This window comes from Lithobates pipiens, unplaced genomic scaffold (genome assembly GCF_037356315.1).
Source record: "Lithobates pipiens isolate NorthernLeopardFrog02 unplaced genomic scaffold, aLitPip1_a1.2 Scaffold_1, whole genome shotgun sequence".
Classification (NCBI taxonomy): domain Eukaryota; kingdom Metazoa; phylum Chordata; class Amphibia; order Anura; family Ranidae; genus Lithobates; species Lithobates pipiens.
The window spans coordinates 212,018,088-212,045,266 of record NW_027507685.1 but is presented as its reverse complement, the minus strand read 5'-3'; the positions used below and the strand labels follow the sequence as shown (position 1 = coordinate 212,045,266).

At 43.4% G+C, this 27,179-nt stretch overlaps 1 protein-coding gene across 1 annotated transcript in view; it reads right to left on the bottom strand.

The window, feature by feature from the left end:
- LOC143982789 (cytochrome P450 2G1-like) overlaps positions 1-11,800 on the bottom strand; it is a 49,263-nt gene extending 37,463 nt beyond the window's left edge. The window contains exons 1-3 of the mRNA XM_077481806.1: positions 11,624-11,800; positions 11,288-11,450; positions 7,714-7,863 (exon numbers count right to left, since the gene is read on the bottom strand). Coding sequence (XP_077337932.1) covers positions 7,714-7,863; positions 11,288-11,450; positions 11,624-11,800 — 490 coding nt within the window. The remainder of the gene's footprint in view (positions 1-7,713; positions 7,864-11,287; positions 11,451-11,623) is intronic.
- Positions 11,801-27,179: the final 15,379 nt, after the last annotated feature.

Here is a 27,179-nt window from a genome sequence, read left to right as displayed (position 1 = left end):
ACATGCCTGCTCTATAGAGTAAAGTCTCTGAATAGGTGCTGCAGAGGGAGCGAGGTTGCTTCAGGCATGGGCTGGGGGACCCGATCACTGTGCGTAAAAGAAAGGCAAAGAGAGGAGAGAGACGTGCCAAACCAATCCTTAAAGAGGAAGTAATGCCTTAAGAAAAATAAAAATAGACCCTGCAAGGCAAAGGCATAATGAGCTAGTATGCATAGCATACTAGCTCATTATGAATAATTTATCTGAGATCGAAGCCCCCGAAGCGACCCTCGTTGTCCTTCTTCGACACCGCCATGATACCCGGAGTGACTTCCAGGTATCGCGGCTCCAGCGCTGTGACTGGCTGGAGCCGTGATGACGCCCCCCTGCGCATGTGTGCGGGAGCCGTCACTAACGGCATGATTGCCATTAGCAGTGGCATGCTCAGTGCACCTGCGCGCCACTGTCTACGGCGTATGTGCCAGAGACACCGGTGCCTGTCATTTGCAAATATCTCCTAAACCGTGTAGGGTTAGGAGATACTTCTTGGACCTACAGGTAAGCCTTAAAGAGGAAGTAAACCCCTTCAAACCACTTTGACCTACAGGTAAGCCTAGATTAAGGCTTACCTGTAGGTCCAAGCAATATCTCCTAAACCTATATGGTTTAGGAGATATTTGCCCGAAAATGGGCACCGCTGTCTACGGCGCATGCGCCGTAGACAGCGGCGCGCAGGCGCACTAAATGCGGCAAGTCCAAGAATGGATTTGCCTAATTTGTCGACTCCCGTGCGCATGCGCGGGAGTGACGTCATCGCGGCTTCGCCGAATGGCAGCGGCGGAGCTGCGAGACGCGACTCCCGTGCGCATGCGCGGGAGTGACGTCATCGCGGCTTCGCCACTGTCATTGGTCGGAGCTGCGAGACGCCACCAGCAAGATGGATGCGGCGGACTACAGGGATCAGCGGCGACTTCGCTGGCTCCTGTGTCAGGTAAGTGACACATAATGAGCTACTATGCGATGCATAGTAGTCCATTATGCTTTACCTTTGCAGGGAAAAAAAGAGGAAGTAAACCCATCAGGGTTTACTTCCTCTTTAATCTAGGCTTACCTGTAGGTCAAAGTGGCCTCTAAGGCCGCGTACACACGGGCGGATTGTCTGGCCAACTAAGTTCGTCAGACAATCCGACAGACAGTCCATTTAAAATTTGCATGAACGGACTTGACCACACACGATGAGCAGACAGTCCGCTGAAAGCGTGCGCGATGACGTGTACAGCACGTACGACGGGACTAGAAAAACAACGTCCTATACACTGCAATGCAACCTTCGGCCGTGTAAATCCTTTCTGAGCATGCGCCATACTTAGTTCATCCAACTTGCCTACACACGAGCGGACTGTCCGCTGAAACCAAGTTTGGACGGACAAAACCAAGTTTGAACGGACAAAATTTCGGAAATTCCGTAAGACTTTGTTCGTCAGACAGTCCGCTGAAAAAGTCCGCTGAAGCCCATACACGAGCGGATTGTCCGCTGAAACACGGTTCAGCGGACTAAGTTGGACAGACAATCTGCCCGTGTGTACGCGGCCTAAGGGTTTACAACCACTTTAACCACTTAAGCCCCGGACCAATTTGCAGCCAAAGGACCAAGCCCCTTTTTGCGATTCGGCACTGCATCACTTTAACTGACAATTGCGCGGTTGTGCGGCGTGGCTCCCAAACAAAATCGGCATCCTTTTTTTCCCACAAAGAGAGCTTTCTTTTGGTGGTATTTGATCACCTCTGCGGTTTTTATTTTTTGCGCTATAAACAAAAATAGAGCGACAATTTTGAAAAAAATTCTATATTTTTTACTTTTTGCTATAATAAATATCCCCAAAAAATATATAATTATTTTTTCCTCAGTTTAGGCCGATACGTATTTTTCTACATATTTTTTGTAAAAAAAAAATCGCAATTAGCGATTATTGATTGGTTTGCGCAAAAGTTATAGCGTTTACAAAATAGGGGATAGTTTTATAGAATTTTTATAAATGTTTTTTTTTTACTAGTAATGTCGGTGATCAGTGATTTTTATTGTGCCTGTGACATTATGGTGGACACATTGGACATTTTTGACACATTTTTGGGACCATTGTCATTTATACAGCAATCAATGCTATATTAGTGTAAATGACACTGGCAGTGAAGGAGCTAACCACTAGGGGGCAGTGTAGTGTTATGGGGGCGTGGCCTGGCATGTGACGTCACTGATCGTCATTTCCTATAAAAGGGAAGAGATGATCGGTGACAGCCACACAGGGAAGCATGGGGAGAGGTTTGTTTACATAGACCTCTCCTCGTTCTTCAGCTCTGTGACCCAATCGTGGGACACCAGCGGCGATCGGGTCCGCTGGTCCCGCGGCCACGGTCACGGAGCACAGGACCGGGTCGGGAGTGCACCGTGGGCGGCGCGCTCCCGACCCATGGCTGGGCACTTAAAGAATCACGTACCGGTACGTAATTGTGCCCAGCCGTGCCATTCTGCCGACATATATTGCCGTGAGGCGGTCCTTAAGTGGTTAAGCAACATATAGTTTATTCAGTATATTCAGGAAAAACACACATAACTTGCGTGAACATGACTGCTTGAGAAGCATAGGCTCATTTATGACCAATAAACCAATACCTTGCCCCCCCCCCCCCAAAAAGACATTGAAGCTGATTAAGTTGGAAATAGGGCAAGGCCACAGCTTTATTGAACTTTTCAAAAGTACAAATTTCCAAATGTACCAAACAATGCCAGTCACAGTATATACCATGAGCACCCATAAATATGAACTCACATAGTCCAAGAGGCCTGTCCTTACCATCAGTGCCAGGCAGGCATTAGACTAACCCCAGAATTTACCAAACAACATGCCGGTCACAGTATATACAATGTGCACCCATAAACATAAACTCACATGGTCTAAGAGGCCTGTCCTTAACCACTTTCAGACCGGACCATTTTGCTGGTAAATGACCAGAGGTCTTTTTACAATTTGGCACTGCGCTGCTTTAACTGGTAATTGCGCGGTCATGCAATGTTGTACCCAAACAAAATTTGCGTCCTTTTCTTCCCACAAATAGAGCTTTCTTTTGATGGTATTTGATTGCCTCTGCGATTTTTATTTTTTGCGATATAAATGGAAAAAGACCACAAATTTTGAAAAAAAATGATATTTTCTACTTTTTGTTATTAGAAAAATCCAATAAATTCAATTTTAGTCATACATTTAGGCCAAAATTTATTCAGCCACATGTCTTTGGTAAAAAAAAAGTCAATAACTGTATATTTATTGGTTTGCGCAAAACTTGTCACATCTACAAACTAAGGTACGTTTTCTGGAATTTACGCAGCTTTTAGTTTACGACTGCCTATCTCATTTCTTGAGGTGCTAAAATGGCAGGGCAGTACAAAACCCCCCCAAATGACCCCATTTTGGAAAGTAGACCCCCTAAGGAAATTGATAAGTGGCATGTTGAGCCCATCGAATATTTTATTTTTTTGCCTCAAGCGATTGAATAATGACAAAAAAAATATATATATTTTTTTTTTTACACAAAGTTGTCACTAAATGATATATTGCTCACACATGCTATGGGCATATGTGAAATGACACCCCAAAATAAATTCTGCTGCTTCTCCTGAGTACGGGGATACCACACGTGTGGGATTTTTTGGGAGCCTAGCCGCGTACGGGGCCCCGAAAGCCAAGAACCGCCTTCAGGTTTTCTAAGGGCGTAAATATTTGACTTCACTCCTCACTACCTATTACAGTTTTGAAGGCCATAAAATGCCAAGATGGCACAAAACCTCCACAAATGACCCCATTTTAGAAAGTAGACACCCCAAGCTATTTGCTGAGAGGCATGTTGAGTCCATGGAATATTTTATATTTTGCCACAAGTTGCGGGAATATTACAAACTTTAATTTTTTTTTATTTTTTTTTCACAAAGTTGTCACTAAATGATATATTGCTCACACATGCCATGGGCATATGTGAAATGACACCCCAAAATAAATTCTGCTGCTTCTCCTGAGTATGGAGATACCACATGTGTGGGATTTTTTGGGAGCCTAGCCGCGTACGGGGCCCCGAAAGCCAAGAACCGCCTTCAGGTTTTCTAAGGGCGTAAATATTTGACTTCACTCCTCACTACCTATTACAGTTTTGAAGGCCATAAAATGCCAAGATGGCACAAAACCCCCACAAATGACCCCATTTTAGAAAGTAGACACCCCAAGCTATTTGCTGACAGGCATGTTGAGTCCATGGAATATTTTATATTTTGCCACAAGTTGCGGGAAAATTACAAACTTTTTTTTTTATTTATTTTTTTCACAAAGTTGTCACTAAATTATATATTGCTCACGCATGCCATGGGCATATGTGAAATGACACCCCAAAATAAATTCTGCTGCTTCTCCTGAGTACGGGGATACCACATATGTGGGACTTCTTGGGAGCCTAGCCGCGTACGGGGCCCCGAAAACCAAGCACCGCCTTCAGGCTTTCTAAGGGCGTTACAGTTTTGAAGGCCATAAAATGCCAAGATGGCACAAACCCCCCCCAAATGACCCCATTTTGGAAAGTAGACACCCCTAAATTTAGGGGTACACTAGTGAGACTAGGTAATAAATGGCGGGTGCCCTGAAACTATAAAAAAATAACTAACCAACCAGCGTCACCTGTAACCATTATATGGTGATCACTGGTGAAAGGGTTAACTAGGGGGCAATCAGGGGGCTTTATGCGGTAGTATATGGGGGTCCCTGGCGCTATAAAAAGCTGCGGCGAACCTAAATACCTACCTGCCTAACTAGCGTCACCTGTGACACTAATACAGCGATCAGAAAAATGATCGCTTATTAGGCTGGGTTCACACTGGAGCGATGCAGGAACGCCACGAATCCGCGGCAGGTTCCCGCATCGCATGCCTCCCGGCGGCAGTTCACACTGCCCTATGCGAACTGCTGGGAGTGTCAGTGAAATGTTAATGACACCCCCAGATCAGTTCGCATATCGCAGTGCGATCTGCAAACTCGGATCGCATGGTGTGAACACCCATGCGATCCGATTCTGCTGCGGACCAAAAAAGGGTCCCGTGCGAGTTTGCGGCGGGTGCGACACGAATTCAGCCATACTATCTGTATGGCTAAACTCGAATCGCACAGAGATCGGATGTGATTTGCACTGCAGTGCGGTGCGAATCACATCCGTTCTCAAACCGCTGCAATGTGAACCCAGCCTTAGTGACACTGGCGACGGGGGGTGATCACGGGGTTAAACCTTTATTGGGGGGGTTAGGGGGGTACCTTAGAACTAAAGGGGGCTAACCCTAACTGCCCTAACAGTTATTACAGTCACAAATGACACCCGCCGGGTGATCAGGGGGTTAAACCTTTATTAGGTAATAAATGGCGGGTGCCCTGAAACTATAAAAAAATAACTAACCAACCAGCGTCACCTGTAACAGTTATATGGTGATCACTGGTGAAAGGGTTAACTAGGGGGCAATCAGGGGGCTTTATGCGGTAGTATATGGGGGTCCCTGGCGCTATAAAAAGTTGCGGCGAACCTAAATACCTACCTGCCTAACTAGCGTCACCTGTGACACTAATACAGCGATCAGAAAAATGATCGCTTATTAGGCTGGGTTCACACTGGAGCGATGCGGGAACGCCACGAATCCGCGGCGGGTTCCCGCATCGCATAGGGCAGTTCACACTGCCCTATGCGAACTGCTGGGAGTGTCAGTGAAATGTTAATGACACCCCCAGATCAGTTCGCATATCGCAGTGCGATCTGCAAACTCGGATCGCATGGTGTGAACACCCATGCGATCCGATTCTGCTGCGGACCAAAAAAAGGGTCCCGTGCGAATTTGCGGCGGGTGCGGCGGGAATTCAGCCATACTATCTGTATGGCTGAACTCGAATCGCACAGAGATCGGATGTGATTTGCACTGCAGTGCGGTGCGAATCACATCCGTTCTCATAAACCGCTGCAATGTGAACCCAGCCTTAGTGACACTGGCGACGGGGGGTGATCACGGGGTTAAACCTTTATTGGGGGGGTTAGGGGGGCACATTAGAACTAAAGGGGGCTAACCCTAAGGCCGCGTACACACGCGGGGACTGTTCGCCCAACTTTGTCCGCTGAACAGTGTTTCGGCGGACAGTCCGCCCGTGTGTGGGCTTTCAGCGGACAGTTTCAGCGAACAGTCTGCTGAACAAAGTTTTTCGGAAATTCCGAAAAACTGTCCGCTGAAACTTGGTTTCAGCGAACAGTCCCCTCGTGTGTAGGCTTGTTCGTCAAACTAAGTTCCGCGCATGCTCAGAAAGGATTTACACGCCGAAAGTTGTAATGCAGTGTATAGGACGTCGTATTTTCCGTCCCGTCGTACGTGCCGTTCACGTCATCGCGCACGGTTTCAGCAAACTGTTCGTTCATCGTGTGTGGGCAAGTCCGTCCATGCTAATTTTGAGCGGACTGTTCGCTGAAACTGTTTGACGGACAAAGTTGAGCGAACAGTCCCCGCGTGTGTACGCGGCCTCACTGCCCTAACAGTTATTACAGTCACAAATGACACCAATGCAAAAAAAAAAAAAAAAAAGCAATTGGTGTCACTGTGACTGGGGGGGCAGGGGTAATTGGGGGGGTGATTGGGGGGTAAAGGGGGGGTGTGAGTGTGCCTGGCATGTTCTACTGTATGTGTGGTGTGTTGGTGCAACTCACCGAACCTCTCTCCTCGGTGCCGGAACGAAAAATACCGACACGGAGGAGAGAATACATCACTTCCTCTCCTGTGTTTACATTACAGGAGAGGAAGTGATGTCACAAAGGATTTCCATTCGTCGAGAGCGATCGCGAGGGGGTGGCCATGAATGAATGGCCGCCCCCTCATCCCGGATCGCTCTCGAACGAATGCCGACCGCCGCAGGCACCGGGGGGGGGCCCGATCGGGCCCCCCACCCGCAGGCAGGCAGGGACTTATATATACGCCCATATGCCTGCCCGTGCCATTCTGCCGACGTATATCGTCGTGCGGCGGTCGGCAAGTGGTTAACATCAGTGCCAGACAGGCATTAGACTGACCCCAGAATTTAACTTGAGGGCATAGCCCATAAAGCAACATCAGTTGCTGGCAAGTTCAAGACCACCAATAAAACTGTGACAAAACATCACAACGGGCGGGAGGGTGGCCAAATCTTGTCACAACTGAATCTCCTCACAGCAGTTGGATGTGCCTCAGCAAAGCCTTTTCCTAGAGTTTAGGCTCCACCCAGTCACCTCAGGTCTTTAGCCAATTCTAAGGGATCTATTTATCTTCCCTTTTAGGTTCACACCCACTGTGATGCCATGCTTCCAGCAGTCAAGGCTCCATTTCCCTAAAGGCGGTCAAGGGGCTTTTAGTATGGGGTGCACTTACAGAGTGCTAGAGTGGGTAGGAGCTTCCACATGCAGCGTCACAGGATCACAGGAGAACAGACGAGATGTCTTCTATGGAGGAATCCACGAGCGCCGTGTGTCAGCCACAGCTGAAGCCACGTGGGAGGTGGGGCTCTGGGAGGACAGCCATGGACATCCTCCCAGAACTGGACGACCAAGCTGTAGCCATCTTTTGGCTATAGCGCTGTCGGGAAGTACTGTAGTTAATTAATTTTTACTTTTTTTTCTTTTAATGAAATTCTTTGTACTTACCTTGAAACTTACTGAATTCTTCCACCAAACACAATGCTTCCTCTTGTATTTTCCCTTCAATATTCTTATTTCCAAACCCAAAACTCTTCAGTGTTCTTAACGTGAAGGTCCGTATGATTCTCCACCTTTCCCCGTTGCTGACACTCAGCCCTGAATTAGAAATTTTATTTGATTTAAGGTATGCATCAGTCAGATGTGAACCTTTGCCATTTAAATTTACTTATGGGACACAATCTTTCTGCCGAATGGTTTTGTTTTTTATCTATTTTTTATGCTGCATTGTAGATTAAAGGGGTTGTAAAGCTTTGTTTTTTATTTTCTAAATAGGTTCCTTTAAGCTAGTGCATTGTTGGTTCACTTACCTTTTCCTTCGATTTCCCTTCTAAATGTTTTTTTTCTTTGTCTGAATTTCTCGCTTCCTGTTTCTGCTCAGTAAACTTCACACCATCATCCGAGTGGTGTTTAGTCAGGGAAAGTAAGGGAAAGTAAGGGCAATCGAAGGAAAAGGTAAGTGAACCAACAATCCACTAGCTTAAAGGAACCTATTTAGAAAATAAAAAATTAACCTTTACAACCCCTTTAACCCCTTTAGATGCAAACCATCTCAAAGACATTGAATATAAGCCAATTAAATCCCAGATCATCTTTTTTATTGCACAGGTGTGTTTAATGCTGAGGCCACATTCCTATCTAGAAGTCCTGTGAAATTTAAAGTGGTTGTAAAGCCTCAAGGTTTTTCACTGTAATTCATTCTATACATTAGGGTGAAAAACAGTCTGTGCTGCAGCTCCGCCCAGACCCCCATTTTTTCTTACCTGAGCCCTAACCGATCCAATGTGCACGAATGTAGCGGCTCCAGCCACTGTCTCTTTCCTTATTGTACAGATTAATAGCAGCAGGAGCTGTTGGCTCCCGCTGCTGTTAATCAAATCCGGTGACACAGGAGCAGGGGGTGGGGCCAAGTCCTGCCATCTGTGTCAATGGACGCAGCAGCAGGACTCAGAAGCGAGTCTGCACGGGTGCCCTCATGGAAAGCAGCTCTTTGTGAGGGCACTCAATGAAGAGGAGGGGCCTGGAGTGCCAGCTGGGCACCCCAGAAGAAGATGATCTGGGTTTCTCTGTGCAAAACGATTACAGAGAGCAAACATAGGCATGGTTGTTATTTTTATTTACAACCCCTTTAATTCCCTGTATGTTTTGTTTCAAATGCAACTTTATACTTTGACATACTTCCTTAGACCCAGTCTGACTGGACAGTATGCTTACTTGCTGACTTGGCACCATCCACAGGCTGCTTAACCCTTTAATAAGACACAGAAGTTGAATCTAATGCTTTTTTACTTCAGCTAATTGCATTACATAGGATGTTCCTCCAGTCTTTTGAAGTATATTAAGACAACAAATTTTCTTACCCCTGCATGCAAATATCTAACACTGACTAAATGAAAATGAAAGAGGTGGGGAGGGTCTAGTTAGGACTATGCCAACTAGCACTAAACTGGGAATGAAAACAGGAAGCTACCAAAATCACATTGATAAACAAATTGCAGTGCCCCCCAACTGCCACCTAATGTAAGCATACTACAATAAATTGATAACCTAATGCAGTTCAATACAAGACATAAAAGTTACATTAAAGTAGAACTATAGGCAAAATCTCTTTTTCATTTTGGATAGCGTAAGGGAGAGTTATAACTCCTGTCAGATATTTTTTTTGCCATCTGTGTCCCATTGGGGAGATTTACCTTCACTTGCTGTCCCATAGCCAAACAGGAAGTGAGAGGAAATCCCTGCAAATTAACCAGGCCTATTTTTCAAACTTGTTTACACGTTAAAATCATTTTTTTTTTTCTCTAGAAAATTACTTAGAACCCCCCAAAATTATATATATATATATATATATATATATATATATATATATATATATATACACATATATATATATATTCAGACATAGAGAATAAAATGGCTGCTGTTGCAATATTTTATGTCAGACTGTATTTGCGCAGTGGTCTTACAAACACAATTTTTGGGGGAAAAATACACTTTTTTGAATAAAAAAATAAGTAGACAGTAAAGTTAGCCCATTTTTTTTTGTTTCTGATTGTGAAAGATGTTACGCCAAGTAAATTGACACCCAACATGTCATGCTTCAAAATTGCACTCGTCCGTGGAATGGCGACAAAATTTGACCCTTAAAAATCCCCATAGGTGACGTTTAAACATTTCTACAGGTTACCAGTTTTGAGTTACAGAGGAGGTCTTTTGATAGAATTATTGGTTTTACTCTAAAGCCGCGTACACACGGGCGGACTGTCTGGCCAACTTAGTCCGTTGAAACACATTTCAGCGGACAGTCCGCTCGTGTGTGGGCTTCAGCGGACTTTTTCAGCGTGCAGTCTGGCGGACTAAGTATTTCGGAATTTCCGTAATACTGTCCGTCATACTTTGGTTTCAGCGGACAATCCGCTCGTCAGTAGGCTAGTTCGACGGACTAAGTATGGCGCATGCTCAGAAAGGATTTACACGGCGAAAGGTTGCATTGCTGTGTATTGGACTTCCTATTTCTAGTCCCGTCGTACGTGCTGTACACGTCATCGCGCAAGCTTTCGACGGACTGTTTGTGCATCCGTGTGTGGTCAAGTCCGTTCATTTGAAAGTAGGACGGACTGTCCGTCGGATTGTCTGACGGACTAAGTTGGCCATACAGTCCGCCCGTGTGTACGCGGCTTAAGGATCGTGACAATAGAGTGGTTTGCGATGTGGTTTGAACACCATTTACATATGCGGGTGCGACTTACATCTGCATTCGCTGGCCATCATTCCCTCACTCGACACAGTTCCTCAGAGGGGAAAGGATTGGATCGTCCCTGCCGCTACCGATGCACCAAAATGCGGCGGGAGGGGGGCACCTCTCCCATTGCCGATATAAGTGATTTTGTGGCGAATCTGCCATGGAGACCACTTTTATCTGAAAGTGGACCTCCCACCATTTAAGAATATACTGGGGTTATGGCAGCTATCTGCTGCCATAGCAACGGTATTCAACATCAAAGTACCAAGATATAACGAGGGCAGGTGGTCCGGAAGTGGTCAAGGTGATTCCTTGGGGACCCCCATCTCACCAGAACTAGTGTCCCTATTAGAAGAAGTGTCCCCATTTAGTGCTGTTTATTCCCCTATTAGGGAGATTCATCCGCTCTATGTGTCCTGTTTACCATTATAATGGAAATGGAAAGTAAAAGAAAATCCCAAATTTTGGATCGTCCCCAGAAAAGTAATAAGGGGAAACTCTTCCAATGGGGACAATAGTTCTGGTGATCTGGGGGTCCCCAAGAGATGACCTTAATTTGCAGGGATTTCCTCTCACTTCCTGTTTGGGACAGGAAAAGAAAAGGAAATCTCCACAATAGGACACAGAAAAATATAACGGGGTTATAATCCTCTCTTACTCTATCCAAAATGTAAAAAAAGTTTTGCCCATAGTTCTACTTTAAGTTTAAATATTGAATAATAGGCTCAATATAAACAGTAAATCATTTGGACTAGACTGGACATGTGACTGACTAGTTACCATAGCCTTGGGTGAAATTCTCAATGTGGTGTACAGGACCCCGAGCGCCAAACTCTTCTGCTTTTTCTACCAGAGCTTCCTTCACCGCTTCATATCCACATATAACAACCACGGGACGAGAACCAAAGTACAAAGTGTAGACTGGACCATATTGTTTCCACAGCTTCAATATATGAAAGAAAAATTATTTCAGAGAGCTTTTCTCCTTTATTCCTAGTGGAGAAAATATATGATCTAAATGCCATTCCTTGGCCAACTTATATAATTATGCTAACCCTAAAAAAAAATCACATTTTTCAAATGAGGACCTGTACATAAAATTAAAAATATACCAACCTTCATTAATGAGCTTACTAGCCCACCGTATTTAATGTGCAGCAAAGTTCCAATAAGAGGCAGAGGTGTAGGACCTGGAGGTAGGTTATGTCTTCTGTGCATTGTGTCCCATGCTGAATAGATGAAGAAGCAGCAGATTAGTATGAGGATCCCTGTTAATATCCCTGTTATGTCCATCGTGGAAGAGAAAACTGAGACACACGGTGCTACAGAGTTTATATAGAGATCTGCTTTTGTTTGATTGGGTGGAGCAACCCTGGAAGACCTCCAGCTCAAGGCAGTCCATAAATCCTCATTCAGGAATAAGCTTTAATGCTCCTATGTGATAATACATTAATTAAGTACTTAACAACCAGGCCTAGTTTTCAAACTTGTTGTTTACAAGTTAAAATCATTTTTTTCGCTAGAAAACTTCTCAGAACCTCAAAACATATATATATATATATATATATATATATATATATATATATATATATATATATATATATATATATAATTATTATTTTTTGCAGACACCCTAGAGAATAAAATGGCTGTCGTTGCAATAATTTAGGTCACACCGTATTTGCGCAGGGGTTTTACAAGCCCAATTTATTTGGAAAAAATACACTTTTAGACATCAGTAAAGTTAGCCCAAATTTTTTATATATTGTGAAAGATAATTTTATGATGAGTAAACTGATACCCAACATGCCATGCTTTAAAATTGCGCCCGCTCGTGGAAAAGCGCCAAGCTTTGACCCTTAAAAATCTTCATAGGCGACATTTTAAAAATTTCTGCAGGTTACCAGTTTTGAGGTACAAAAGAGGTATTGGGCTAGAATTATTGCTCTCACTCTAACGATCCCAGCAATACCTGTCATGTGTGGTTTAAACACCGTTTTCATATGCAAGCACAACTTACGTATTAGTTCACTTTTGCTCGTGAGCTTGGCAGAACGGGGCACTTTAAATTTATTAAATTTTTTCTTATTTATTTTTTTTTTTTTTAAAGAAAATTGGGTCACTTTTATTCCTATTACAAGGAATGTAAACATCCCTTGTAATAGAAAAAAAGGCATGACAAGACCACTTTCTTTTTTTTCAAAAATGTTGCTCTTTTTTTGTTTATAGAACAAAAAATAAAAACTGCAGAGGTGATCAAATAACACCAAAAGAAAGCTCTATTTGTGGGAAAAAAATTCATATGGGTACAGTGTTGCATGACCACGTAATTGTCATTCAAAATGTAACAGCGCTGAAAGCTGAAAATTGGTCTGGGCAGGAAGGGGGGAAGAAAATGCCTTAAATTGAAGTGGTTAATATGAGATCAGGGGTCAAAAAGACCTCAGCTCTCATATTTACACTTAATAGCAAAAAAAAGTATTTTTTTTAATTAAAAAAAAAATTTCCCCTTAACCACTTCAGCTCCGGAAGATTTTACCCCCTTCCTGACCAAGGCACTTTTTGCGATTTGGCACTGCGTCGATTGCGTGGTCATGCAACGTTGTACTCAAACAAAATTGACATGCTTTTTTTCCCACTAATAGAGCTTTCTTTTGGTGGTATTTGATAACCTCTGCGGTTTTATTTTTTGTGCTACAAACAAAAAAAGAGCGACAAAAAACACGCAATATTTTTTATTTTTTGCTATAATAAATATCCCCCAAAATATATAAAAAAAAATGTTTTCTCAGTTTAGGCCACTATGTATTCTTCTACATATTTTTGGTAAAAAAAAAAAAAAAAATGCAATAAGCGTATATTGATTGGTTTGCGCAAAAGTTATAGCGTCTACAAAATAGGGGATAGTTTATGGCATTTTTATTATTATTCATTTTTTTCATCAGTAATGGCAGCAATTTTTATCGTGACTGCGACATTATGGTGGACACATCAGACACTTTTGACTTTTTTACTATGTAAATGACACAGTAAATTCCCTTATTATAAAGGGAAATAAGGAACAAATGGTCAATTCACGGGGGAGGGGGCACTGACCAGCAGGTTCATTGGTCGGCATTTTGTGAGGTCTGTTTGCTGCAGTTCTTTCTGCAAGCTTCCAGGGGGGGGGGGGGGGGGGCACTGAGGGCAGTACCAAGAAGGGGGGCTGGTTGGTAGGTTAGCTCCTCATTTCATATGATTCCTTGCCATCAGTTCTGTTGAATCATTCCTGTCACCTTGGCATTCTCTCAGAAAGTGTTCTGCCACAGCATTCTGTCAGGGCCATCTTTAAGGCAGGGCAAAGGAGCAGCTGCCCTGGGCCCTGTCATTGTGGAGGGGACCAAAGCAGCTGCCTCATACTTTCCAACTGTCCCAGTTTAAATTCCCTCATTACTTGAGGTTTTAGTCCCATGCTGTGTCCTGATATTGCAGTGTGAAGTTCTGTTACTAATGCTGCCCAGCACTGCCCTATTGTTGTGTACAGATGTCTCACCTGCAGACCCTGTGTAAATACCGGCATTGATATGTAAATAGCGGCAGTATTGATATGTAAATAGTTTCAGGCAGTATTCATATGTAAATAGAGGTGGTATTCGTATGTATATCATGTCCCCCTGAGGTCATATCCACCATCACTTCTGCTGAATGCTGGCAACTGTGGTCATTAAGCCTACCATCAGCCTGTTCTACACAGGTAAGCAAATCAGTGGGGGGAGGATGTGCAGAGGTAGGCAGAGTAGGACTTACAGTTTGGGGTGCACAGGGGAGCAAGCAGGGGATGTATGGAGGTAAGGAAGGTGGGTGCAAAGTTTAACAGAGGAGGCAGATAGAGTTAAAAAGGACAGGGATTTGAGTGGAGAGTATGGGGGAGGTTTGGAATGCAGAGGTTAGCATGGGTTTTAGGATGCAAAGGTGTACTGACAGGGTGGATAAAGATGTAGGTCACATGTAGGGCAGCCTATTAATTTCAATGGGCTGCTCTATGCGCTACGAATGTGGAAGAAAGTCCCAAACCCTTTTTCAAAATCAGATGTTGCCAAGGCACATGTCCGCAGATGTGTGAGGGTGTCATTATCAATGAATTGTGTATTTGCTAAAGAGCAGCATGTTTCCGTGGTGTCAGGAAAGTGATTTTGCATGCATTCCCATCACCTACAAATGTGAACACAGGCTAAATGTCCAGTTACATTGGTAGCCAGTGTAAATCTTCTCATTACATTGGTGCTTGATGTAGAATCCTTTCATTCACACTAGTGGCCACTGGTGTGACTGTCCCCTTACATTGGTGATCAGTGTAAATCCCTCCTTACATTGGTGGTTACTGTGAATGCTTCTATTACATTAGTGGTCAGCATAAACCCCTTTTACATTAGTGGTCAGTGTAAACCAATATTACATTGGTGGCCAGTGTTGGAACTCCTCTTTATATTGGTAGTCAGTAAAAGGATCAGCATTGCCATTGATCACAACCTCCCCTCCCCCCAGCACTGCCACTGATCCTCGGGGTCCTAGAATCCCTAGGAGTTTTCTGTCTATTAAAGGATCCCCTCACCTCCCCAATTCATTAGTTGGCAACCTCGGTCATATATTGGAACTCAATTTTGGTCAGACCATTTCCCATTCTTTTTTTATATTAATGTACTGCATTTTTCTAAAACGATTTGACATGCGCGACAGTTAGACGATTGGTTTCTCAGTTTTTAACCAATCATATGTGGAATACTGCATTTATAATTGGTTAAAAAAATGGGAGGCTAAATGGGAGGCCTTGAAATGTGTCATAAGGGGACCCCTCATTTCAGAGAGTGTACCCAAGCAGTCATTACTTCTATTTTTGGTTTACATCAGATGGGCTTTGTCTCAACCCGAGAAGCAAGGGATCACACTATTAAAATATAGTCTCTTATTGTCAGCTACAAAAGGTTCTGTTGTGTCATTTGATTACTTAGATTGGCATTTGATCACTTAGATTGGGAGTTTTTGAAAGCAACATTTGAGCAAATAGGTTTATCTTCAGGCTTAATTAAAAATACCATGGCTCTGTATTCTTGCCCAACAGCTCGTATTAGAGTGAATGCCCTACTCCCGAACCCGGTCCATCTATCAAATGCAACCTGTCAGGGATGTTCTCTTTCGCTACTTTTGTGTACACTAGCAATGGAGCATTTGGAGATGGCTTTGCCTGTTAACAGTTCAATATAGGGTGTAGACATTGCTGGTAAGTAATACAAGATAAGTTTGTTTGCCGATGATCTTTTGCTCCATATACTTAATCCAACAATTGCATTTCCGGCGCTTTTAAAGCGGTTGTATACCCACACAAAAATTTAAAAATACTGTAATGCAAAGGCATAATGAGCTAGTAGGCACCGCCTACTAGCTCATTATGAAATACTTACCTTGGAATGAGGCGTCGGCATCTGATCCCAGTCACCGCCGAGGGAGCTGACATTCTCCCCTGTGTCTTCCGGGTTCACGGCTCCAGTGCTGTGAGTGGCTGGAGCCGCAATGACTTCACTCCCACACATGCGCGTGGGAATCTTCTTTCCGGCAAGGTCTGGCAGCATCTGCTGGACCTTCAGCCTTACCGTCACAGCTCATGCGCCTCTGATGTCTGCTGCTGCATACAAAGTGAATATCTCCTAAATCGTACAGGTTTAGGAGATATTAATTTTACCTACAGGTAAACCTTGTTACAGGCTTACCTGTAGATAAAAATGTAACATAAGGGTAGACAACCACTTTAAAGAAATATAACTTTTTGGTACTTTAGGCAACTTTAAAATTAATGTGGCAAAATCACATTGTCTAAATATTTCCCTACCGGAAATCACTATCACTATAGCGCCATCCCTTTATCACTCCTTTGCTGCAGTGTTGAAGGTGAACTGTCTAAGGCTGCTAGACAGTCAGTTCACCTTACCACTGACTTATGGAGCCCTCCAAGTGGGCAACATGCATTCTTGTCCTTGGCAGCACACTGATGGCAGCCCAAAGTGACACAGCCACAAGAACATCTAACAGCAGCTATGGAAAGAAAAGGTTCTGCAGCTGTGATAGTTAATCAAGGGCACCGGTCAGTCTTCCTCCATGCAGAGGTTATGGATGAGCAGCACACCTCACAAAACATTACTCAAGCATTATAGAAAATGTTGGCACATTGGTTGGGAGAGCAGGGTGGTACTGGTACACAGTCAGAGATGGGCTATGTTGTCACTGACGGTGGTGCAAATATGTTGAAAGCCGTAACCCAATGGTAAATATATGGGCGTGTGGTGCTCAGCCCATTTAATTAATCTTGCTGTTAAAAATGCCCTTTCTGAGGAAAACACAAGTGGAAGGCTGTTCACACTACTAGACTCATGTTGTAAGATTGCTGGACACTTCCATCACAGTGTTAAAAAACAGCAATATCCTCAGGAAAGAGCAGAGAAAAGTGAAGGTAGCAATCCTCTGGACTGGACACCTTAAGTAGGACTGACGAGCAGGATATCATCAACAGCTGAGTAACTGTGGAGAGAGATGGGAGCTGGCAATTAGCCGACAGCTGAACGGCCAGCTCAGAGAAGGAAGGGCTGAGCCCAGCCCTGACACCATTCTGCATGCTAAAAGGATTGAAAAAAAAGGTACTTGTGCCATCCATCCATGTTCAGCATTGCATCTATGTTTCATATCACATAGGTACTCACTGTAAAATACGTGTGAAGCAGTTGGAACACTGGGTGATCTTTGAGTGCATTGAAAAGTGTAAGCATCATCTAGTATGATGATGTAGCGGCATGCTGCTAACCTGATCAAAGCATGTTAAATATGTATCTCAGGTAATAGCTGTCAAATATTATAGTGAACAGATTGCTCTGGAATATTAATGTAAATGAAATTGTGAGGTAAGGTATATTCATTCTTTGTGTATACATTTTATATATTGATAGGAAATTGGAGCTTTGCATTTAGTGCACTGTACAAAATATGTGTAAATTAGCTGAGCCTGCTGGGATATCCTTTTTGATAAAATATTCAGATTTATTACTGCCAATGCCTTAAGCCTGATATGGCTGAGCAAGGATTATAAGCATCACGTTGATTAGTATAATTAATATGAAATTATGAAAATATAAAATTATCAAACAATGAATTAACAAGCTTGGTTTCAAGCTTCTATAGTGCATACAAAAAAAACAATATATGTGCCTTCAGAGCAAAATGGCGGAACATGGTAAGATAACAAACAAGATGAGAGTTTATTGATTTAAAAGATGAGGATAAATTCAGGGGGGACATTATGTATCTGCAAAATATATCATCATTATAAATTAAAATGCTTTTGAAATGGTTATTTTGATGATAGGCAACTCCTATCCTCATATTGATTAGTGGTTCCAAATTAATAACTACTGCAGTAGGGAACAGACACCAAAGATACGCTCAGCATCTTTCCAAATAACCGTTCTCCTTTATTATGACGCATGTGAAGGTTTTTATACACATGATTACGTAGGTATCACATTAATATTACAATTGTATGTTTATGGTAACAAGGGGCGTTACATAGGCAGGCTTATTCTAATCAGAACTCGAAAGAATGCAAAACATGTACTGAAAACATTATTAGTGCCGTGTGCACAGTGAGGGCATTGTGCAATACATATAAAATAGAATACAATTATATACAGAACCTACAAATTTCCATTACACTTTCAAAGGCACGCAGTTTTGAAACTTCATGCATTGAATTTATTCATGATGTTAAAAAACCAGCTGTGTGCAGCAGACACCCTAATACTGTTACTTACCTGATCCACCCTATGGATCCAGCAATCCTTTGCTCTCCAGAAACACGCACTCCAGATTGAATTTTTGTCATCAGTGGGAGACATAGCTACCACTGCTGTCAATCACAGCCGGTGCAGCAATCAGTAGATGGAGAGGGCATGGCCAAGGTGAGACTCCTAGAGCAGTGTTCATCAACCCTGTCCTCAGGGCCCACTATCGGGCCAGGTTTTATGTATTACCTTGGGGAGATGCAGACTAGAATACTGCATTCACCGAGCAGCAAATGATATCACCGGTGATGTGATGTATTTCAGTTATCTTGTAAACCTGGCCTGTTAGTGGGCCCTGAGGACAGGGTTGATGACCACTGTCCTAGAATCTATGAAAACACATAGCCTCTGCTCTGGAGCATCAATGCTTTGGTGCCCCTATAGCAAGTTGCTTGCTGTGGTGGCACCCAGTAAGTGGGAGGGACCAGGAGTGCTAAAGAAAGGGGGACCTGAGAATTAGAAGTATTTTAACTAGGCTACTCTGTGGAAATAATTTTATAAGACCATGTTATTTTAATCAACAATAAATAAGGCACTTTTAGAGTTATTATAAAGAACAACGTGCACAATACATGTTAGACGACATGACATGTGTAGTATAGATAACCTGCAGCCTTACCCAAGTCTGCTAGACCATTTCCTACAACCCCCCAACTATACAATAAAAGACATGACAAGGTTGGAGTAAACAGGACATTGCAGCCTTTTATTTAACAAAAATACATAACTTTCATAAATAACATACTTAAAATAATGATCAGACAAAAATTGAGAAAATAACATTTGGTGGTCATTGAGGGCAACAACACACAACCTGGTTACTGCTAACCTTTTCTTAAACTTAGGCCTCCAGCCACAAAACACTGTCTAGGAGACAATCCTCATCATCCGCAGTGACCTCCATTTGCCTATTCCGAGTTAAACCCCTCGTTAACCGGAATGTACCCGAGAACCCCATACCACTGATGGGTCCCGGCTATTCTATAATCCAGGATTTTCCTCCTCCAAAGACCATCCACCGCCAGGCTGCCATGACAGCTGCGTTAGAAAAACCACAACCATAGGGAGGGCGGGTGGGAAGCTTCTTCTTGTTGGTACTGCTCCCGACTGGCCCCTCGCCATTCACCACTCCCCCTAAACTTCCTGGGACCCCTCCCAGCCCCAGCCACAACCCCCTACCTTAAAGAGACCTACTGCCCTGACAATTTTTACCTTTCACTAGCTGTCCTACTATCCACCCCGTCATGCTGTCCCTACGCTCATTTTCTTTCTTTTCTTTTGCTCCAGGACCTTTACATAATATTGATAATGTTTTTAGATACTCACAAGAATAACTAGATGCTGCAGTCTTCTTGCTTCGGCACGGCGTTGCGGGAAGTTGAGATTGGGATTTTGGAACTTGACAAAATGAAAAAAAATAAAAATTCAGTCTAATGTATGCATAGTTAATAAGTTAATACTAATTAATTACAGAATGAAATATTGCTATATCCTATGATTTCTTTCTTTTTACTCACCAGCACTCTGAAGATTCCTGGGCCTGTCCAACTCAGCCTCCTGGCCTCCACATATTAATGATGACCTCCTTGTTGTCAAAAACAAATTTTTCAGAAGTTTCTGACACTTGTTCAGCCTAATGTTAGGGAGCATGGTTTTTTAACCCTGTTTGGTAGTGGACAACGTTCCTTTGACGGTAGAATTACAATCATAAAATCTGTACAAAATTAGTAATTATTATTAATTCGTCATCCTTTATTTGCAGTTTGCATAGATATGTTTGTACATAGAAAATACATTTTTGAAAATATACAGACTTTGACTATATAGGACACTGAAATTTCTCTTTTTGTGACTGAAAATTGATTAAGAAATAGAAAAATGTCAACAAATAATTCACATTTCCAGCATGATTACTTATTTACATTTTGTATCTACACAAATTACAACATTGTATGAATGATATGTGCAAACATGGAACATTAATCAAAAATGCATACGTGTATTAGGGTAAATTTCACTCTACACTGGTTCCAGAGTAAGGGGGCGAAAGACTGGAAGAAGTTTACATAGAACAGTTACAGTAACATCCCATTAAGTCCTAATGTAACACACAACACAGTGGCAATATTGAGGTCTAGAGTTACAGTTGTGTGAATAATTATTTGCCCCCTTCCTGTTTTTTTTTTTTTTTTTGTATATTTCTCACACTTAAATTATTCAGATCATCAAACATATTTTAATATTACACAAAGATAACCCAAGTAAATCCAAGATGCAGTTTTTAAATTATTATTTCATTTATTAAGGGGAAAAAATCTGTTCAAACCTGCCTGACCCTATGTGAAAAAGTAATTTCCCCCTCCCATGCTGAATCATGAATGAACTGTGATTAACCACAATTTTTTGGAAAGCTGCATTAAATTTTGTTGCCACACCCAGGCTTGATTACTGTAGGACCTGTTGAATCAAGAAATCACATAAATGGAAGCTGTCTGACAAATTGAAGCACGCTAACAAATCACAAAAAGCCACACATTATGCCACAATCTAAAAAAATTCAAGAACAGATTAGAAACAAAGTAATGTACATGTAGTGTGATGTAGGAAGGGTTTCAAAGCCATTTCTAAGGCTTTGGAACTTCTGTGAACCATGGGTAGAGCCATTATCCACAAATGGTGATAACTTGGAACAGTGGTGAACCTTCCCAGGATAGGCTGCCCTACAAAAATTACCCCAAGAGCATGACGACAACTCATCCAGGAGGTCATAAAAGAACCCAGAACAACATCTAAAGAACTGCCTCACTTGCCTCAGGTAAGATCAGTGTTCATGATTCAACAATAAGAAAGAGACTGGGCAAAAATGGCCAAATGGTGCCACTGTTGACCAAAAATAGCACAAAGGCTCATCTCACATTTACCAAAAACATCTTGATTATCCCCAAGACTTTTAGGCAAATATTCTATGCACTGATGAGACAAAAATTTTTACTTTTTGGAAGATGTGCCTCCCGTTACATCTGACAAAATGAATACAACATTTCATAACAAGAACATCATACCAACAGTCAGACATGGTGGTGGTAGTGTGATGTTCTGGGGCTGCTTTGCAGCTTCAGGACCTGGACGACTTATCATAATTGATAGAACCATGAATTCTGAGCTCTACCAGAAAATTCTAAAGGAGAATGTCTGGCCATCAGTTCGTGACCTCAAGCTCAAGTGCACTTGGGTTATGCAGCAGGACAATGATCTGAAACACAACAGTAAGTCCACCTCCAAATGGTTCAAACAAAGCAAAATTTTAGTTTTAAAGTTGCCTACTCAAAGCCCGGACTTAAATCCATTTGAGATACTGTATCATGACCTTACACAGGCCGCTCATGCTGGAAAACTCTCCAATGTGGCTAAATTAAAACAATTCTGCAAAAGAAACGTGGGCCAAAATTGCTCCACAGCAATGTAAATGACTCATTGCCAGACATTGCAAATGCTTGATTGCAGTTGTTGCCACCAAGGGTGGCACAACCAGTTATTAGGTTTAGGGGGCAATTACTTTTTCACATAAAGCCAGCCAGGTTTGGACAGCTTTTTCCTTAATAAATTAAACAATCATTTAAAAACTGCATTTTGTATTTACTCGGGTTATCTTTGTATAATAATAAAATGTGTTTGATGATCTGAGTCATTTAAGTGTGACAAATATGCAAAAAAAATCAAAATCAGAAAGGGGGCAAATACTTTTTTTACACAACTGTATATAAGACAACTAACATTAGTGAGTCCAATAGAATTCAATTGTAATAATTTTTTTGGATAAAATAAATATAAAACATTTATTAAAATACATTTTATTCCTACATTTGTCTCAAACATTGTGAGTAAAATAAGTCCTGAATAGGGGGTGTCCTAGAAGGGGCATCACAGATGGAAATTGAGGAACAGAAAATCAGTAGACATGTGCAATTAGTCCCGTTCTGAATTTAAACAAATTTGTTAATTTGGAAATATCCAAGTTAACAAAAAACCCATTTAACAAATTTCTCTGAATATTCGTAAAAAATTCTGTTCCATGTGTTTAGATGTGACATTCGTTAGTTCGGATAATTCACAACTTCGGATAAATTCGTATTCATTACATTCACTAACAGCCAAATTTGAAAGGAAATTCCAATACCAATAATTTATTAGTTAGTTATTATTAGTTAGCTATTATTTCAAATTTTCGGTTTTTCAAATTTTCAGTTTTTCTGTCTGATTTTCGGATTTCCAAATTTTCACATTTACGAATCATTGAATTTTAAAATTTGTGGATATTCGAATTTCTGGATTTTTGACTTTACAAATTTTTCAAATTTATGAAATTCAATCATGACTTAAAAAAAACGAAAAAAACAAAACAAAAACTGAATGAGACAAATACGAAAACGAACAAATTTTTCGGCAGTGCACATGTCTAAAAAGCAGGTTACTTTCCAGCCTATGGTTGTATGGTACAAAACATGAAGTGAGTGAGGAGTAGTGATGGACGAACGTTTCGCCCGGCGGTCGTTTCGCGGCGAATTTCCGACTTTCGCCGTCCGCGGGTTCGAACGCCTTTTTCCGTCGTTCGCCCCGGCGGACTTACGTGTTTAATGTATACAAGAACTTTAACCTTTCGTGACACGTTTATCATGTGTTACAGGACAACCAATTGAGACATGACAGCTCATGGACACTTGGACATTCCCCCTAACCTATAAATACACCCGATCCGGTGGCCATTTTACATTCTTTCTTCTGTCACTGTAGGGAAAGGATCCTGTGTGGAGTAGGGACAGAGAAAACGCTAGCTATTTGGTACACAAAAGTTCTTTTCAGGACTGGTATAGGTGTTAGGTCAGCAGCCTGAGTTTCTTTTGTCAGTTTAGATAAAGGGACAGAGCGCTGTATGCTGCTATTTTAGGGACAGCTCAGCCAGATTAGTCTTTCTTCATCATCATCATCATCATCATCATTAGCTGTTACTATCAGGTCCACAAAAGAGCTATTCCAGCTAATCGTTCCAGCCTACTCTTTTTTGCCAATTTGTATAGGGACAGGCAGGAAGCAGTGTGTCAGGCAGTGAGGATAATTTTAAAGACTTGCTGTTACTATTAGTTCCACAAAGGTTCTTTTCAGGACTGGTATCAGTGGTACGGTAATAGGCTTGTACACGTATAATATTCTTTCTTCCAAATATAGAAAGAATATTATACTTGACTGCTGCCCTTCTGCTGCAGTCTGCTAATCATTCACAACTCACTTGTTCCACAAAGCTCTTTATCAGGACTGGTAACTTGGTCTGTCTAGGGTGCTACGGTACATAGGCTTGGGTGCGGTACAGTCTGCTGTTCTGTAAGGACCGCTATCGGTCCACAATACATAGGGTTGCCGTGCACTACTGCTGACCGCTGCCCTATACTGCAGCAGTCCTTCAGCGGTATAGGGACTGACGCACAGTCTGCTAAACACTAATACACAACCTGCTTGGTCCACAAAAGTTCTTATAAGGACTGGTAACTTGGTATAGGGTGCTACGGTACATAGGCCTGAGTGCGTTACAGTCTGCTGTTCTGTAAGGACCGCTATCGGTCCACAATACATAGGGTTGACGTGCACTACTGCTGACCGCTGCCCTATACTGCAGCAGTCCTTCAGCGGTATAGGGACTGACGCACAGTCTGCTAAACACTAACACACAACCTGCTTGGTCCACAAAAGTTTTTATAAGGACTGGTAACTTGGTATAGGGTGCTACGGTACATAGGCCTGAGTGCAGTACAGTCTGCTGTTCTGTAAGGACTGCTATCGGTCCACAATACATAGGGTTGCCGTGCACTACTGCTGACCGCTGCCCTATACTGCAGCAGTCCTTCAGCGGTATAGGGACTGACGCACAGTCTGCTAAACACTAATACACAACCTGCTTGGTCCACAAAAGTTCTTATAAGGACTGGTAACTTGGTATAGGGTGCTACGGTACATAGGCCTGAGTGCGTTACAGTCTGCTGTTCTGTAAGGACCGCTATCGGTCCACAATACATAGGGTTGACGTGCACTACTGCTGACCGCTGCCCTATACTGCAGCAGTCCTTCAGCGGTATAGGGACTGACGCACAGTCTGCTAAACACTAACACACAACCTGCTTGGTCCACAAAAGTTTTTATAAGGACTGGTAACTTGGTATAGGGTGCTACGGTACATAGGCCTGAGTGCAGTACAGTCTGCTGTTCTGTAAGGACTGCTATCGGTCCACAATACATAGGGTTGACGTGCACTACTGCTGACCGCTGCCCTATACTGCAGCAGTCCTTCAGCGGTATAGGGACTGACGCACAGTCTGCTAAACACTAATACACAACCTGCTTGGTCCACAAAAGTTCTTATAAGGACTGGTAACTTGGTATAGGGTGCTACGGTACATAGGCCTGAGTGCGTTACAGTCTGCTGTTCTGTAAGGACCGCTATCGGTCCACAATACATAGGGTTGACGTGCACTACTGCTGACCGCTGCCCTATACTGCAGCAGTCCTTCAGCGGTATAGGGACTGACGCACAGTCTGCTAAACACTAACACACAACCTGCTTGGTCCACAAAAGTTTTTATAAGGACTGGTAACTTGGTATAGGGTGCTACGGTACATAGGCCTGAGTGCAGTACAGTCTGCTGTTCTGTAAGGACTGCTATCGGTCCACAATACATAGGGTTGACGTGCACTACTGCTGACCGCTGCCCTATACTGCAGCAGTCCTTCAGCGGTATAGGGACTGACGCACAGTCTGCTAAACACTAACACACAACCTGCTTGGTCCACAAAAGTTTTTATAAGGACTGGTAACTTGGTATAGGGTGCTACGGTACATAGGCCTGAGTGCAGTACAGTCTGCTGTTCTGTAAGGACCGCTATCGGTCCACAATACATAGGGTTGACGTGCACTACTGCTGACCGCTGCCCTATACTGCAGCAGTCCTTCAGCGGTATAGGGACTAAGAGTTTTGTCACAGGGTGATTTAAAAAATGACAGGCAGAGGAAGAGGCAGGCCCTTCCGCAGGGGTGGTAGGGGTAGGGCAGGAGCAACAGCCTTGAGCCAAAGTGGGAAGTTGCAGAAGGTGCGTTCAATTACTTTAAAGGACGCACCAGACTTGGTTGAGTGGCTCACTCAGCCTTATTCTTCTGCACCCTCCTCATCCTCTCGATCTGCACCCTCTTCTTCACTCTCTGCTATGTGCACCCCCAAAAACACTACCACCAACAACACCACCACCACCACATACCTTCCGCTTGAGTGCAAATGGGGGCCTTCATGCTCCAGTGTTTTAATAGGGACCCCCGTATAAAAAGCATGAGGGTCAAGGACCAGTACTGGGTGGCAACGTACTTAGATCCCCGGTACAAACACAAAATGGCGGAAATGTTACCGCCGTCGCAGAGGGCTGTCAGAATGCAGCACTTCCAGGCCTTGCTTCGAGAAATGCTGCATTCTGCTTTTGCGTGCGCTGGCAGAGGAGCAATTCCCACTCCCAGAGAAGGATTTGCGGGTACCAATCCAACAGCGCCTGCAAGAAGAGGCCGGTTTGAAGATGTGTTGGTGACTTCGGATATGAGGTCATTCTTTCAGCCGACCCATCGACAGGTGTCATCCGGATCCAGCATCAGGGAACGCCTAGACCGTCAGGTGTCCGACTACATTGGGTTAACGGCCGATGTGGACGCTCTGAGGAGTGATGAACCCCTAGACTACTGGGTGGGCAGGCTTGACCTCTGGCCAGAGCTTGCCCAATTTGCAATCGAACTGTTGGCTTGCCCCTCATCCAGTGTCCTGTCCGAAAGGACGTTCAGCGCAGCAGGGGGGATTGTGACCGATAAGCGTACTCGCCTAGCTCACGACAGTGTTAACTACCTCACATTTCTAAAAATGAATGAGGCATGGATCTCGGAGGAATTCAACACATGTGATCAGTAGACCATGTATATGTCTATAAACAATTTTTGGAATCAAGCACACAGACCTTCTTAATTCATTTGGCTCACTTCCCTGACCCAAAAAAGCACACCGTACTATATGCCCCTACCCTCCTCTTTGAAGAGGTTGAGCGGTGTCATATTTCTACTGGGGCTGCTTATTATGAGGGGTTCCCACCATCCCTGTGCTGTGCTGACTTCCTCCTGGGGGTTCTTATTATGAGGGGCTCCCACCATCCCTGTGCTGTGCTGACTTCCTCCTGGGGGTTCTTATTATGAGGGGATCACACCATCCCTGTGCTGTGCTGACTTCCTCCTGGGGCTGCTTACGGTGCTGCTGTCAGCGCTGTATGTCACGGAGCTGCTGTCAGCGCTGTATGTCACGGAGCTGCTGTCAGCGCTGTATGTCACGGAGCTGCTGTCAGCGCTGTATGTCACGGAGCTGCTGTCAGCGCTGTATGTCACGGAGCTGCTGTCAGCGCTGTATGTCACGGAGCTGCTGTCAGCGCTGTATGTCACGGAGCTGCTGTCAGCGCTGTATGTCACGGAGCTGCTGTCAGCGCTGTATGTCACGGTGCTGCTGTCAGCGCTGTATGTCACGGAGCTGCTGTCAGCGCTGTATGTCACGGAGCTGCTGTCAGTGCTGTATGTCACGGAGCTGCTGTCAGCGCTGTATGTCACGGAGCTGCTGTCAGCGCTGTATGTCACGGAGCTGCTGTCAGCGCTGTATGTCACGGAGCTGCTGTCAGTGCTGTATGTCACGGAGCTGCTGTCAGCGCTGTATGTCACGGAGCTGCTGTCAGCGCTGTATGTCACGGAGCTG